Genomic DNA, 14,560 nt, shown 5'->3' with positions numbered 1-14,560 from the left:
TTATTTATTTATTTTATATTTATTGTAAAAATAACCAAGCATTTAGGCCAATAGAAAATGGTTACAAAAAATAGGAATATATAGCAAAAAAACTAGAAATAATAAATTATAATCGGGAAAATCATATCATATCAAATCATACTTTTAAAACTGAGAACCAAAATATTTTTTATAAGAAAAAAATACTGAAAAGGTTAATATATAACGCTACTATTGCTAATGGCGAAATGACCCATCATATTTTTTCCCATCCATCCTAATATACACAAATAGTATTGTGATCAGCAAGGAAACAGAAAATTCACTTCTCAAAACATTTTGCATATTTTTATGGAATATTATTCTATTCTCCCGCATACTTATTTCAATGCTTGTGTCATAAGCTTAAGTCCATAGCTTTTCCTGGATTTTCAATCAATTTACAAATAGAATACGAAATACTTATGGAAATTGAGTGAGCCATACGAAAAACTTGGTTCTTGTTAAGAATGAAGACGAGAGTTAATCAAATCTGAAATGAAAATGTTGCTTTTTTAAAAATCTCGTGGCACGAAAAGTTTTCCAATCGTAGAGAACAAATAAATAAAATAGGTGAAATTGTCTTCATTTCGGTCGATTCGTTTAGTAGCCCTGGAAGGGAGTATCATATTTCCAGCGAATGTTCCTAAAGGTTCAAGGGAATGAAAAACTACTTCATACAAAGTTTTCTGGAACAAATATTAAAGCTCGCTCTTTTAGCAAAATGGATAAAATTCCTGTTGAATGTCACAGCTTTGTCATGCATTTCTTATGGATGTAATCAATAAAATCTTTCCAACGAAACTGCATATGCATTTCTTATGGGTAACAGAAAAATGCAGTTCTTTCGAAAATAATACGGTTTCGATGACATCGTTCTTAAACATTTTTCGCACCAACCGTTACAAAAAGCAAACTATCGATAAAAACACCCTATAGAATTTCTGTATACACTGTTATCAGCTGTTTAAAAACAATCACAGAAAACAAGTGAAATCTTACATTTTTAATGAATGAAATGCCCAAATAGTAATAAATATTTACCGCTGCGATTATTTATGACACTGTACTACTTTGAATTTCATGTTATTCGATAAATTGTCGCAATAAATTGCTTTTGTGAATCTAAATAGAGCCACTTTATCAAAATGAAATCTGGTAACACCGACGCGACTTGCACTGCAGAGAAAAAATTCCACGAAAATGTTTCCAATTAAAGTTTATTCAATTAAAAATTTAATTGATTCATCAATCAAATAGTACACACAAAAAAATTTCACGAAATTTTTTCTAATTAAAATTTTAATTGAGATTTAAAAAATATTCAATTAAAAATTTAATTGATTCAACAAATTTTTTAATTGAAACAAAAATCAATCACAAAAATAATAGTATCAATTAATTTTTTAATTGGATCAATTAATTTTTTAATTGACTCTCAATTAATTTTTTTAATTGATACAATAATTTCAGTGATTGAAGACGTTTCAATTAACAAATTAATTGGATCAATTAATTTCGTGATTGAATCAGAAAAAAAAATTGTGTGTGATGAGATGTTCTGAATAGAACACCAGTGCAACGATGTTCTGGATAGCCCATACAAATGGTACATCCCATAGCCCATATGTAAAAGAAACTATTGTATAACAAGCGTCAAATGTTAACAAAGAGAAAATATGTAATTTTATGAAATTTTTTAATTTTATTTAAAAAAAAATTATATAAATTTTATAAAAAGTTATATTATAAATTTTTATTAAAAAAAAACAAATTTTATATATTTTGTAAAATCAAAAAATATTTTAGAATTTTTACTTTATTTGTCAGCTCCAATAAGAAATACCTCACAAAACTCTGTTATCGGCACGCAAAAAGAATTTTCGCAAGAGATTCGATACCGGGGTTAAGGGGAATCGATAATAAGTCTTCGTATAATTTTCGTTAGTAACTATCAGGCCGGTTCCCATAATCGTAATCGCAAAAAATTTGCGATTTCTCCAATTAGACTTGTTCCGGTCATCGCAAAATTTTCCGATTTCTAATCGATGAGACTTGTCTCTGCGAATTCAAAATAAATTAATCAATTTTTCAAAGATATTGTTTTATACAAGCTTTATAAACCATGCTTAACAATAAATTGCTATATGTCTTGGCAGTAAATCAAAACTATAAAATATCGAAATATTGTACTTGTCAAGTAATAATCGCGTATATTTTGGAACGACCCCATTTTGACACAATCTACTGAAGGGAAGTTTTGCTATTCGCATATCGTGTTCCAAATATTACGATTTTATTTAGAAACTGTTGCGAATAAAACTCAATGCAACACTGAGTAGCGTAGCACCATAATTATTTTGCTAATTTTGCGGCATCGATGTATTTCGAAATTGGCAATTGCAATCAAAAAAGCCATTCCTTGTAACTTACAGATTCATTTATTGTTTTCTTTTTCAAAAAAAAAATATTTTTTCTTTAATAGCTGATTTTAACAGCTATGATCGCACGATTTTATTTTCCACACAAATCGCAAAATTTTGTGAAATTGGGAACAGGCCTGTATATCTTTGCATTTCCTATGGATTTTGCTAGAAAAAATATCAAGGCATGATTTTGCGAGTATGTGCGGTCACTCGCATTCCTCTATTTCAAGGTCCGTCAAACGATGCAGTTGTCTTCATTGTCTCAAGTCCGTTATGCACAGTGCTGCCGCTAGTGAAAAATTGAGTGAAGTAGATTTTGGAAAAAAGTGGAGTAGATTGAATAAAATTGAAGTAGCATATATTTTTGAAAACAAAACAATAGAATTCATTTTATCATACCCTCCACCATAGGATGGGGGTATATTAACTTTGTCATTCCGTTTATAACACATCGAAATATTGCTCTAAGACCCCATAAAGTATATATATTCTGGGTAGTGGTGAAATTCTGAGTCGATCTGAGCATGTCCGCCCGTCCGTCCGTCTGTTGAAATCACTCTAACTTCCGAACGAAAGAAGCTATCGACTTGAAACTTGACACAAGTAGTTGTTATTGATGTAGGTCGGATGGTATTGCAAATGGGCCATACCGGTCCACTTTTACGTATAGCCCCCATATAAACGGACCCCAAAATTTGGCTTGCGGGGACTCTAAGAGAAGCAAATTTCATCCGATCCAGCTGAAATTTGGTTCATGGTTTCAGCATATGATCTTTAACAAGCATGCAAAAATTGGTCCACATCGGTCCATAATTATATATAGCCCCCATATAAACTGATCCCCCGATTTGGCTTGCGGAGCCTCTAAGAGAACCAAATTTCATCCGATCCGGCTGAAATTTGATACATGGTGTAAGTATATGGTCTCTAACAACTATGCAAAAATTGATCCACATCGGTTAATAATTCAATGATTAAAACCGCTATGTTCATCGTAATTAAAGGATTGGGAAAACAATTAGGTAATATGGGGAAAATTTTAAAAATTTGAAGCAGAAGAAAACGTGAAGCAGATTTTTGGAAGAAGGAGTGACGAAGTAAATTTTGTGAAAATGAAGCAAAATACTTCGATTGAAGTTGTAGCGGCAGCACTGGTTATGCACCTCTAGCAGAAATTTTGTTTACGTGTCAATAACACAGTTTTGCCCAAAGACAATAAACTCTAGGAAGATAGGAAATTGGAGGAGATCAAACCATTTACCCTGTTAGTTTCATACTCGAACCAAACGCGTATACGACAAGTATTGACATAGCATTAAAATGCAAATAAAAATAAATTAAGTGCACGAAATAAATTTCCATAAAGGGGAAAATGTATTTTTTTTTTGTTGTAGCCTAAAATTTAACATTGTTTCATTAAGAAAATTAAGTTTTTCATTTAAAAAATAAAAACGGAAAATAAATAAAAAAATTACAAACATGTATGGAACTAACATGGTAAATGCAACATTTGGTATGACGCAAGCCAATTTCCTATCTTCCTCAAGTTTATTGTCTTTGGTTTTGCCTTGAATTTCTTATGGGTGCAATTCGTAAACAATCGATAACAACGTCTCAATTTCCCCATTTCTTATGGGTAGCCGAAATTTCGACAGCGAAATTTCGACTTGTGTAATTAAAAAATCTTAAATCAATTTTTTTCATTGTGTGTCGTCGGTAGTAGTAGTATTGTTGGTGGTGTTATTTTATTTATCGCCTATATCTATAGATTTGTGTATTGGAACTGTAGCTAATGTCTGGCTGATTTCGGTCTGTCGTCGTCTGTGTGCTTTTAATTTGAGCCAAAGTCAAGCTTGGAATAGAAACTATCAATTTGATACCACTACATGGATTTTATAAATCCGAGGTTTCGCAATGGCTAATATAACAAGAAGAGCACATCCCGACTGCCTACGATATTTCCTAATGCATCTTCGTTTTCCTGAAATTTCAAGCAATGTAGAAGACGGCCGGGAGAACACGTGTCACGTTGACAAGCTTGTGGCGACTCTAATAGAAAAAGGAGGATATTCAGCAAGTAAGTTTCCTCTCATTTCCAATTGAAGGTTTCTTATGGATCTTTTCTTTATTGAACTTTTTTTATATTTCGTATAGCCACTGCTGAAGAAACGATTGTCCTTGCTCTAAGCGATGGCTTGCTTATACCAGTATATGCATCAAGTTGTGGCGTGGTGGACTCAAAAATTGTTCGCCTACCAAATTCTGCCGAAGTTAAAAGAAAGTCTCCTCATGACTGGTATTGTTACGAGTGTCATTTGCCAGGACAACTAGAGAACTGCATAGAATGTAGACGCTCATTTCATCGTCTGTGTTATCGGGAAAAGCCTGATAGGCCAAATTATGCAATACCTTCTACTAAAACACAAGTTATTTCTGTACCAGACCCCGTTTCTGCTAGTACCAATATTGACCTTGAAGCCTTGATGTCAGCAGCCACCGCACCTGACAAGAGAAATAATCGACCGCAAGAAATAGTCGATCATGAAGTTTGTAATGATGTGTCTCATCCTAACCAGTGCTCATCAGCATCTAAGCAATCAAAAAAAGCATTTTCCAGCAACGAAGGAAAACAGAATCATGATCTTTGTACATGCTGTCGTCTGCTAAAGAGGGTAAACAAGAAGAATACCCCCAATCTTCCCTCGAGCGAATTGTGTCATTTACTCAACTATACATTTTCGACCAATCGTCAGTGGCTTACACATGATATTCGTGAATATTTGAATTTTCGAAGCTTGAATATAAAGGAAATGGGTCTGGTCAGTGCTTTGATGCTTTATTCAACACTAACGATGGATGACATTGACTTTAAAATACAAAGAAAATGTTACAATTCCCTCACAGAGTTTTTTGTGGACTTGTTAGATATACAACATAACTTTGGAGTCTTTTTCGGACGTAAGTAATAACAAAGATGGTATATGACGCTAAATATCCACAAAGTTTGATTGAATTGCACACAAATGTAAAAGGCTTTCTAATTTTTGGTATTCAAAGAACACCCAAAGTGGCTGGCCTATTTCCTCGATTGCCCCAAGAATACTATATTTAAGGTCTTGAATCGACGCTGAGCCTTTGGCCTTATCTATCACACGGCTCCAAAGGGAGAAGTCACAATGCTTGAAATCACAGACTTCGGTGGCACATTTTGATCAACTCTTCGATGGAAAACTCTCCTACAAAAGAGCAATGCTTTTTTCGAGTTTATAGCACCTAACGCCACCTTGTCGAAAACAAACTTTTTGCAGATCAATATCACCAAATTGCAACTATAATTTTACCGCATCCATTCGCATTAATCATGGATCCCAGCATTTCTGTATAGAATTTAGGAAACTTTTTGGACATTTTTATTTCTTGATAGATACTCATTAAATATAATAGACTTCGATATTTTTATTTTTACCTTCGGGCTTTTTGGAATTTGGCCGCAGGAAAGTTAAGTTCGAAGATGAGCTATATATAGGTCCACTATATGAGGATTAAGAAACACATACAAACACACATTCAATAAGGTATTGATACATTTCTATTTTGTCTCTCCATAGCGTATAGTACCGAAATGGAATCTACAAAATGGTTAATACGTGACGTGGCTCACGACCTGTCGGAAATAAGACATTGTCCTGATTGTTTCCGCCACTCTCAGGAAAAAGTATCGTCTATATGGTTTGCTATACCTTGTGCAAAACGTCACAAACTGGTTTATGCTAAACACACTATATTTCCATATTGGCCTGCAAAAGTGATTCGTTCGTTGCCAAACAATAAGTATGAAGTGATATTTTTTGGAGGAACACATTTCAAGGCTGTCATAGATGCTGCTTACATTAAGCCCATCGATTCTGATGTCAAATCACTTAATATGGGAAGTGGTCGCACTATGAAAAAAGCAATGGAAGAGTTACGATTTCATCAAATGCTCTCTAAATATCCATCAAAAAAATTTGCATTTAATGCTGACCCCCATGAAATGGATGATATCCTACGTTCTGTAGTGGGCACTAATTCAAAGGCATTAATAGAAAAAGAAAAACGTACTCGGCTTGGTAAACGCAGAATATCGGCCATTTTTAACATAGAAGAAGATATGGCAGTAGTGGAAAAACATAATACATCCAAAGAATGTTTGCAAGGAACAAAACCACACAGTCACTTAGACAACCCTCAAATTTTGTCCGTTAATAATTGTATCAGTGATGAAGAAACTACTGAAGAATCGACTGAGCATTCCACAGATAATAATCCATCACAATCAGTAAGAAGTTATTGAAATGTTCCTCTATAAGTGTCAATTATTGTTTTCCATCGTTTAGTTGAAAGAAATGTTAAGGGAAATTGCTGAGGTGCGTAGAATGATAAACGAGTACAGACAAAAGAATGATCAAATGGAAGCCCAGAAACGAAAGTTGAAAGAAACTATCGAAAAGCAGGAGCTGGAACGTAAGACAATAAAAAATAAACAATGGGTATGTAAAGACGTTATCAAGCCATAGGTAACTATAATACACAAAAATCTATAGCGTTCTTAGGGAAATACAAGAGATTGAAATTATTTAATATAGTGGTTATCATTTTGCTCTGAACCGAAATAGGCTCGAAGGTTCTATATATTTCGGGCTTACGCCAAACCCCGTTATGTGGTCTCATTAGTACTGTTACTATGTTTCAAAGCTTCTCTAATTGATGTGACATGGTGTTATTGGACGGTGATCCGTCTCGGAAGAACATCAACATTCTTCCCAACGATCGTTCATCATCTGATTCTGCCCTTTGCTATTATAGCAACCTCTGACCAAAGATTATAGAAGAGGAATATGGAAGATTGGATTGCGTCATACCAAATGTTGCATTTACCAGATTAGTTTAATACATGCTTGTAATCTTTTTGTTGTTTTTCTTTTTTATTTTTTAAATGAAAAATGTAATTTTCTTAATGAAACAATGTTAAATTTTAGGCAACAACAAAGAAAATTACATTTTCCCCTTTATGGAAATTTATTTCGTGCCCTTAATTTCTTTTTATTTGCATTTTAATGCTATGTCAATACTTGTCGTATACGCGTTTGTTTCGAGTATTAAACTAATGTGGTAAATGGTTTGATGTGCTCAGTAGCCAATCTCCCATCTTCCTCAAATCTATAATCTTTGCCTCTGACTGCTTTCCATTCGCTGATTATATTAATTACAGTGGCAGCCCGTTATTTTAGACTTACTCGTATTCAGTTCGCTCTCTTATCAATGAGTGCTGCCCGATTCTAGTTATCTCAATGAGAAGGTGAAACCACTTAGGGAAGCTTTGAAGCACTCAAAAATTTGCCGAGCATTACGGAGAATGAATAAACCACCGCTGAAAACTTTTTGGTGTTTGATCAAAATCCACGACCCTTTAGATGCAAGACGGACATGCTAACTTTGGCATCACGGTGGCTTCTATATACATAAAATTTAAATTTCGATTAATGTATACCTATTCAAGAACAAATGTCTGCTGAAACACGAATTTCTTCTGCTAAATAAGGTGTGTTTTGTCGGTGTTTGCAAACCAAAGTTTGCTAAATTAACGGTAACATCTGCTTTTCCCACAGCAAAACAGTTGAATTTTTGATCGATGTTTTTCTATATTGAATTCTCTCAAATGTTACTTCTGACCGGGAGCCCTTTGTCTTACTTACTTAAATCCTTGATATATTTTAGATATTCCTTTATAGCATCGAATTAAAAGCTACCTTTAATTTTTCACCATCATAATATATTTTTTAATTTAATTTTATTATAACAGGTTGGCTGATAAGTCCCCGGTCAGACACATAGATGGCGTCGCTAGTATTAAATGCATATTATTTTTATATAGTACCAACCTTCAAATGATTCGTGTCAAAATTTGACGTCTGTAAGTCAATTAGTTTGTGAGATAGAGCGTCTTTTGTGAAGCAACTTTCGGTATTGTGAAAAAAATGGAAAAAAAGGAATTTCGTGTTTTGATAAAATACAGTTTTCTGAAGGGAAAAATACGGTGGAAGGAAAAACTTGGCACGGAGGACGGTGAACGCAGTGGACGCCCGAAAGAGATGGTTACCGACGAAAACATCAAGGTTAGGTTAGGTTAGGTGGCAGCCCGATGTATCAGGCTCACTTAGACTATTCAGTCCATTGTGATAACACATTGGTGAACTTCTCTCTTATCACTGAGTGCTGCCCGATTCCATGTTAAGCTCAATGACAAGGGACCTCCTTTTTATAGCCGAGTCCGAACGGCGTTCCACATTGCAGTGAAACCACATAGAGAAGCTTTGAAACCCTCAGAAATGTCACCAGCATTAAAAACCAGCTGAAAAACTTTTTGGTGTTCGGTCGAAGCAGGAATCGAACCCACGACCTTGTGTATGCAAGGCGGGCATGCTAACCATTGCACCACATCAAAAAAATCCACAAAATGATTTTGAATGACCGTAAAATGAAGTTGATCGAGATAGCAGAGGCCTTAAAGATATCAAAGGAACGTGTTGGTCATATCATTCATCAATATTTGGATATGCGGAAGCTCTGTGCAAAATGGGTGCCGCGCGAGCTCACATTTGACCAAAAACAACAACGTATTGATGATTCTAAGCGGTGTTTGCAGCTGTTAACTCGTAATACACCCGAGTTTTTCCGTCGATATGTGACAATGGATGAAACATGGCTCCATCACTACACTCCTGAGTCCAATCGACAGTCGGCTGAGTGGACAGCGACCGGTGAACCGTCTCCGAAGCGTGGAAAGACTCAAAAGTCCGCTGGCAAAGTAATGGCCTCTGTTGAGAACGATGGCAAAAATTCATGAATTCATGAAACACGTGTTTTTCTTTGTTAGACCGGGGACTTATCAGCCAACCTGTTACATATATATTTTTATTATATTATATATATTTTCTCTTCCCTAGTGTTATTGGTGCTTATCGGAGGCAATATTCTCCTGCTGTTTTCTTGCTTCATATTGCTCTCAAATATGTCAATCACGTCATTGGAAGGAAGGACATTCTAAGGAATGCAACAATAAAGGAAGACCACAGTCCATCGATATTGCATAACCTGGCAGGGCAATAAAGATCAGTTTTTAGTTGACAAATTTTGTTAAGCATGCCTTAAACAATTTGAATTCAACAAAACTCGATTCTAGATTTCAAATTGAAATTTTCAATACATCAAAATTGCAACGTTCCGTTTGCATTCGTTTTGTTTATCTTTAATATTCAAACAAGTAATTATATTTACGAATACCTTTTTCCAGCATGAAATGTTAGTTTTTAAGCATGAAATCATTCTATTTTTTTTTTTCTTTAATATACAAACAAGTCATATTTTTGTAAACTTTTTTCAATATGAAATTTTAGTTTTTAAGCATGAATTCCTTTTATTATTGAATATTCGTTTAGTTTGTTATTGTTGGTAGATTAAAGTTATGAAGTATGTCTGTGACAAATAAAAATTTCAATTACCACGTAATTTTAATTATTTGTATCATTTGTAAGGTAGCCTTACTAACCCAAAAATAACAAAAAATATAAAAGCAGCTCATCACAATCTCAGTAAAAAAAAGTAAATAAACAAAAACATAGTTGTTTGAATTCTATATCACTCATGAGAAATGTTTATTAATGTTATGAAAATACATTTTTCGCCATTTTCACAATTTACCCGCTTCTAACAGAGACAACATTTACGTATTTCTTCCTTGTATTTGAGTTATTTCCGAATTTCTAATTTCAATTACATATTTTTAATAACAAGAGTCAAAGTTTTTGGCTTTTTGATTATCCCTTTAAAGTCACCTGATGAATAAGGACCAACTTATAAATAATTATACCAAACCATGGAATGGAATAAAAAAATATATATTTTTTTGAAGTATACAAGAATTTTATTCAATACTACGATTTGTTTTCAAAGAGGAATGTTTACATCGCAACATATCACATTTTAATGCATAACAATGATTGCAAACGGGACATGCGTAGGGTTTCATTCCCAAATGGAATCCCCTCATATGTTGCAGTAGGCCATTTCTTCGCTTAAATGGCTTATTACACAAATTACATACATGCTTTCTTTCTTCCACGTGGGTAATACTATGTTGGCGTAAACTGTTGCCATTCGGAAATGTCTTGGAACATATGGGACAATTGTAGGAGGAGATTTTCTCCGCTGGTAATGTGGTTACGCTATTGGAGTGAAGTTTTATTTCTCGATTTGATTTTTTATATTTTATTGCTTGTGGTGGTGGTGGTGGTGGTGGCGAGGCCTTTGTCGATGGTTGCATTTGTAATTGTTCAACATTTTGTTCTAAATTCAAACATTTATCCTGCAGTGTTTGATATAATTTTCTCAACTGATGATATTGACTGGCCATAGTATTCAGAGATATATTCCTTCGTAGTATCTTGCGGTTTTTACAATGTCTCTGTTTGGCTTTTAAAATAATCGATTTTCTTCCTTTTCGCCTTACATCTGAGTGAGATGACTTCATCGATTGTTCCATTGGTTTTTGCGAGTCAAATTTTGTTGTAATTGCACTATTCATGGTGTCCATTTTGAATTTATCATTGCTAGTAACAACATTTTCGTTTGACTCCTTTAAAGTTGATTGTTTTGCACTGAAGATCTCTACATTTTCAATTATTTCCTTTTTCATATTGCACTTGCCCTCCAAAGTATTTCTCTCGAAGACTATATTACTCGTTGGCACAGTCACCATTGGTGTACCATGCGCTTGAGTGTAATGCTCTTTGAGACTTTCAACGGAAAAAAATTTTAGATGACATACCATACAAGTATGAAGATGACATCCACCTACTGATTGGACTATGCTTTCGTTTAGAACCACTATGCCATTCGATTTGGATGGCTGCTGTATTGCACTCACTGATGTGACTATGGGTTTTAATGCTCGATTTTCAAAAGGGGAAACCATATTACTGGGTTCAGTTATAGGGTCATTTTGATATAGGGTACTATTGACACTATTAATGGAGGGTTTTATACCACTGAGGTCTGGTAACACTCTCTCGTCTATATCGGACTTTTCTGTTTTATACACCTGACTCTCCTCTTTAAAGTCCTCTGTGGTATCCACATAGGCATAGTTATGTTCATCCATCAGCATATGAGCTAGTAATAACTCATGAGCTGTTGGCAAATGGTTAACAGATTCGTTAATGGGTTTCTGAATTTCTTCATTCTCATTGATCACGGTGGTATTGTCGTCATCGGGAATGTTTATGAAGGGGTCATCTAAATTGATGATCTCCATTATGTCACAGTCGTTTATGGGAAAATCACAAAACTCATATTTTTGATCCACTGAATCGTCGCCTTCTTCATGGTTTCCCTCGGCCATGGTATCGTAATCATCATTGCCTCCCATGCAAGTGCTGGGATCTTGTTGTTGGTCATAACCCACCTCGGCTACCTCTTGTTTGACACGAACCCCTAAAGGTTCCTGTTTAATCTTTAATTGTGGCTTTTCTACAGCTTTCGATTTATACTTCTTTTGTAATTCTGCCTGGGCGGTCCATACTAGGTCCACAAACTCGCTAAATTGTTGCAAATTTGTATAACATGAAGAGCAGAGAACCTTTGGTAGCGTATCATCTTGGTCAATGTTCAATGTGGGAAAGCATTTTTGCAAGAGACCATATAGTTCGTAGTTATTGGGACTAAATGTGGCTACCGGCACGGCACTAACTCCACATAATCGGCAGTTAGTCTTTGGTGTGGCCACATCTTCCAATTGTTCCTTTATAGCCAAGATTTCTTTGAACTCTTTATCTTTCTGTGAATCTTTATCAGCCTTGGTGACATCAGTGGATGTTTTTCCTCGGCTTAAGGCCCCGTTGTCCACTTCCAGAACACTTGGGACTGCCGTCTTTTTTAATGTTTTCCGTTCATTGAGAGATCTGAAATCTTCCTCACGAAAATGTCGACTGCATAAAGAGCTCCACCGTGATGCACGCCATCCTGGACCTCTTTGTATTTGTATGAATGATTCCCACTGCTCCAATAGTTCTTTTCTTTTCAAAGGAAACCTGTCCAAAACAAAAAGATATTACAGTAAGAAAACTTTTGGAAATCGGCAAATAGATCTCACTTGTGGAAGGATATATTCTCAGAATGACCATATCTATCGTTACAGTTGACAACAGCGCAAAATGAAGGCATTGTTTTCAGATCTTGTTTTTCTACATATAAACAATTTACACAAGCTAAATAGTTGTAGGAACGCAACAACAAAATAGAACTGCTCAACACAGCTGTTAATTTAGTATGGCCGAATAATATCAGCTGAGATTAAATTAATCGGCCATACACATATCAAGATGTTTATTTGAGATTACACTCAGAAAACGAAATGAGTAGTACAACGTTCACACTATGCAATTGTTATTACATATATTATACTCGATATAAAAAACGTTAGCGCGGAATAAATGCGAAATCTTTGATTTGAGCATTTTAAAGCACATATTTATACAATCCTGGATTTTTTCGCACGAAAAAATAGGCAGGTATATTATTTCGCATAAAGAAGGTAACATCCCTGGGTTTGAGACCCAATATACGGAGATAGATGAAGATATTCGCTTTTGCAGAAACGAACTTAGTACTAAGCATTACGCAACGAAAAGTTTTGGGAAACTCATAGAAAAACTTCCAAAGTAATACTACATTCAAACTGGGCAGGAAATCCCCTTAGTATGTCTCGTCTCTGGCAGCATTAGAGCTGTTTTCTTTTAGCACTGGATACCCTAAGCCGTGAAGGACTAAAAGAAAACAGAGTACTCGTTTATCCAGGACATCTCCAAAAATATGCAACACTGTCATCAACTGTTCAAAACAAATCACAGAAAAGAAGTGAAATCTTGAATTTTTAATGTATGAAATGCTCCAATTAGTAATAAATATTTACTGCTGCGATTATTTGTGACACTATACCACTTTGAATTTCATGTTTTTCGATCAATTAGTCACAATAAAGTGCTATTGTGAATCGATGAAGCGTCACTTTATCAAAACACAATCTGGCAAGATCGGCGCGACTTGCACTGATGAGATGTTCTGGATAGAACACCAGTGCAACGATGTTCTGGATAGCCCATACAAATGTTGTATCCAGTGCAAAAAGAAAACAGCCCTATTTTAAAATTTAATTTCATCCCCATCGCTATAGCGATCGTATACAATTATCCGGATGATAATCCCGATGTCCAACATTTCGAGACATATTCCAGATGTTGGCCACACTATATGTTATGTTCAACGGAATAATTAGAGCTATCATTCGGGATTAATCTCGTCACGAAATCCCGGATTTTTTTTATTTTGAATCCCGGGATTTTTACGGTATCCCGAAAAAATAATCCAAATTTGTTAAATTTTTAGCTTTCTGGATTTTTTTATTAATAAACCGGTGAGATGTTTTTCATCTGCAATTAGATAAGATCGCGTATATCTCATGAAATTGTGGATGCCTTGATATTTTTAAGAGGCAGTATCCCTGCTAACATTTTTTGATGAACCCCCACCACGTCGAAAACAATCGTATACGGCATCCAAAACTCGTCGGAAAAGCGCCGTCACTATTGAGAAGTTGTACCACGCCAAGTTATTACAAAAATAAATTTAGAACGACCCCAATAAGAGCCCCTTCAAACAATCAGAAAAAGTGCATTTTAAGATAAGGCCGGTATGCACCTCTAGCGAAATTTTCGGCAGCAAAAATTTATTTAAGTCTACAACAAAAAAACAGGGATGTGTACACAAATTTTAAACCAGCTAATCGCTTTTAAAAATTGTTAATATATGTTCCAAATATTCCTCAAATAAATTGTTTATTATTTACAGACCTTTTAAAACTTTTACGCACACAATGATTGTAATAAATTAAATGTTTGCTGCCAAAATATGCTTTTGACAACCCTGTTATTTTTATTAGAGGTGCGTACCAGCTTACGAAATGGAACGCTACCGAAAATTTCGTTAGCGTAAATAGCAATGCATTTCTTATGGGAATGAAA

The 14,560-nt window shown here is 34.9% G+C and overlaps 2 protein-coding genes across 2 annotated transcripts; one reads left to right on the top strand and one right to left on the bottom strand.

Moving 5' to 3' along the window:
* The first annotated feature begins 4,082 nt into the window (after positions 1-4,082).
* LOC142223335 (zinc finger MYND domain-containing protein 11-like) lies at positions 4,083-9,992 on the top strand. Its single transcript, XM_075293206.1, has 5 exons — positions 4,083-4,521; positions 4,599-5,402; positions 6,053-6,762; positions 6,821-6,973; positions 9,431-9,992. The coding sequence occupies exons 1-5, from the start codon at positions 4,359-4,361 to the stop codon at positions 9,575-9,577; spliced, it is 1,977 nt and encodes a 658-aa protein (XP_075149321.1). The 5' UTR covers positions 4,083-4,358; the 3' UTR covers positions 9,578-9,992.
* A 392-nt stretch (positions 9,993-10,384) lies between these two features.
* Positions 10,385-12,782, bottom strand: LOC142223334 (uncharacterized). Its single transcript, XM_075293205.1, has 2 exons — positions 12,634-12,782; positions 10,385-12,571 (listed from the first exon to the last, which is right to left on the bottom strand). Exons 1-2 carry the CDS (start codon positions 12,702-12,704, stop codon positions 10,408-10,410), a joined length of 2,235 nt encoding a protein of 744 aa, XP_075149320.1. The 5' UTR covers positions 12,705-12,782; the 3' UTR covers positions 10,385-10,407.
* Between the last annotated feature and the right edge of the window lie 1,778 nt (positions 12,783-14,560).

This window comes from Haematobia irritans, chromosome 2 (genome assembly GCF_050003625.1).
Source record: "Haematobia irritans isolate KBUSLIRL chromosome 2, ASM5000362v1, whole genome shotgun sequence".
In the NCBI taxonomy this organism is placed as follows: Eukaryota; Metazoa; Arthropoda; class Insecta; order Diptera; family Muscidae; genus Haematobia; species Haematobia irritans.
The sequence above is the reverse complement of the archived record's forward strand: the minus strand, read 5'-3'. Positions and strand labels throughout refer to the sequence as shown.

Excerpts from the sequence above, each read along its gene's own strand:
- LOC142223335 (XM_075293206.1), top strand. The coding sequence starts at position 4,359 with ATGGCTAATATAACAAGAAGAGCACATCCCGACTGCCTACGATATTTC. Across the intron at positions 4,522-4,598 it reads AAAAGGAGGATATTCAGCAA|CCACTGCTGAAGAAACGATT; the intron begins GTAAGTTTCCTC and ends TATTTCGTATAG. Across the intron at positions 5,403-6,052 it reads CTTTGGAGTCTTTTTCGGAC|CGTATAGTACCGAAATGGAA; the intron begins GTAAGTAATAAC and ends GTCTCTCCATAG.
- LOC142223334 (XM_075293205.1), bottom strand. The coding sequence starts at position 12,704 with ATGCCTTCATTTTGCGCTGTTGTCAACTGTAACGATAGATATGGTCAT. Across the intron at positions 12,572-12,633 it reads GAGAATATATCCTTCCACAA|GTTTCCTTTGAAAAGAAAAG; the intron begins GTGAGATCTATT and ends TGTTTTGGACAG.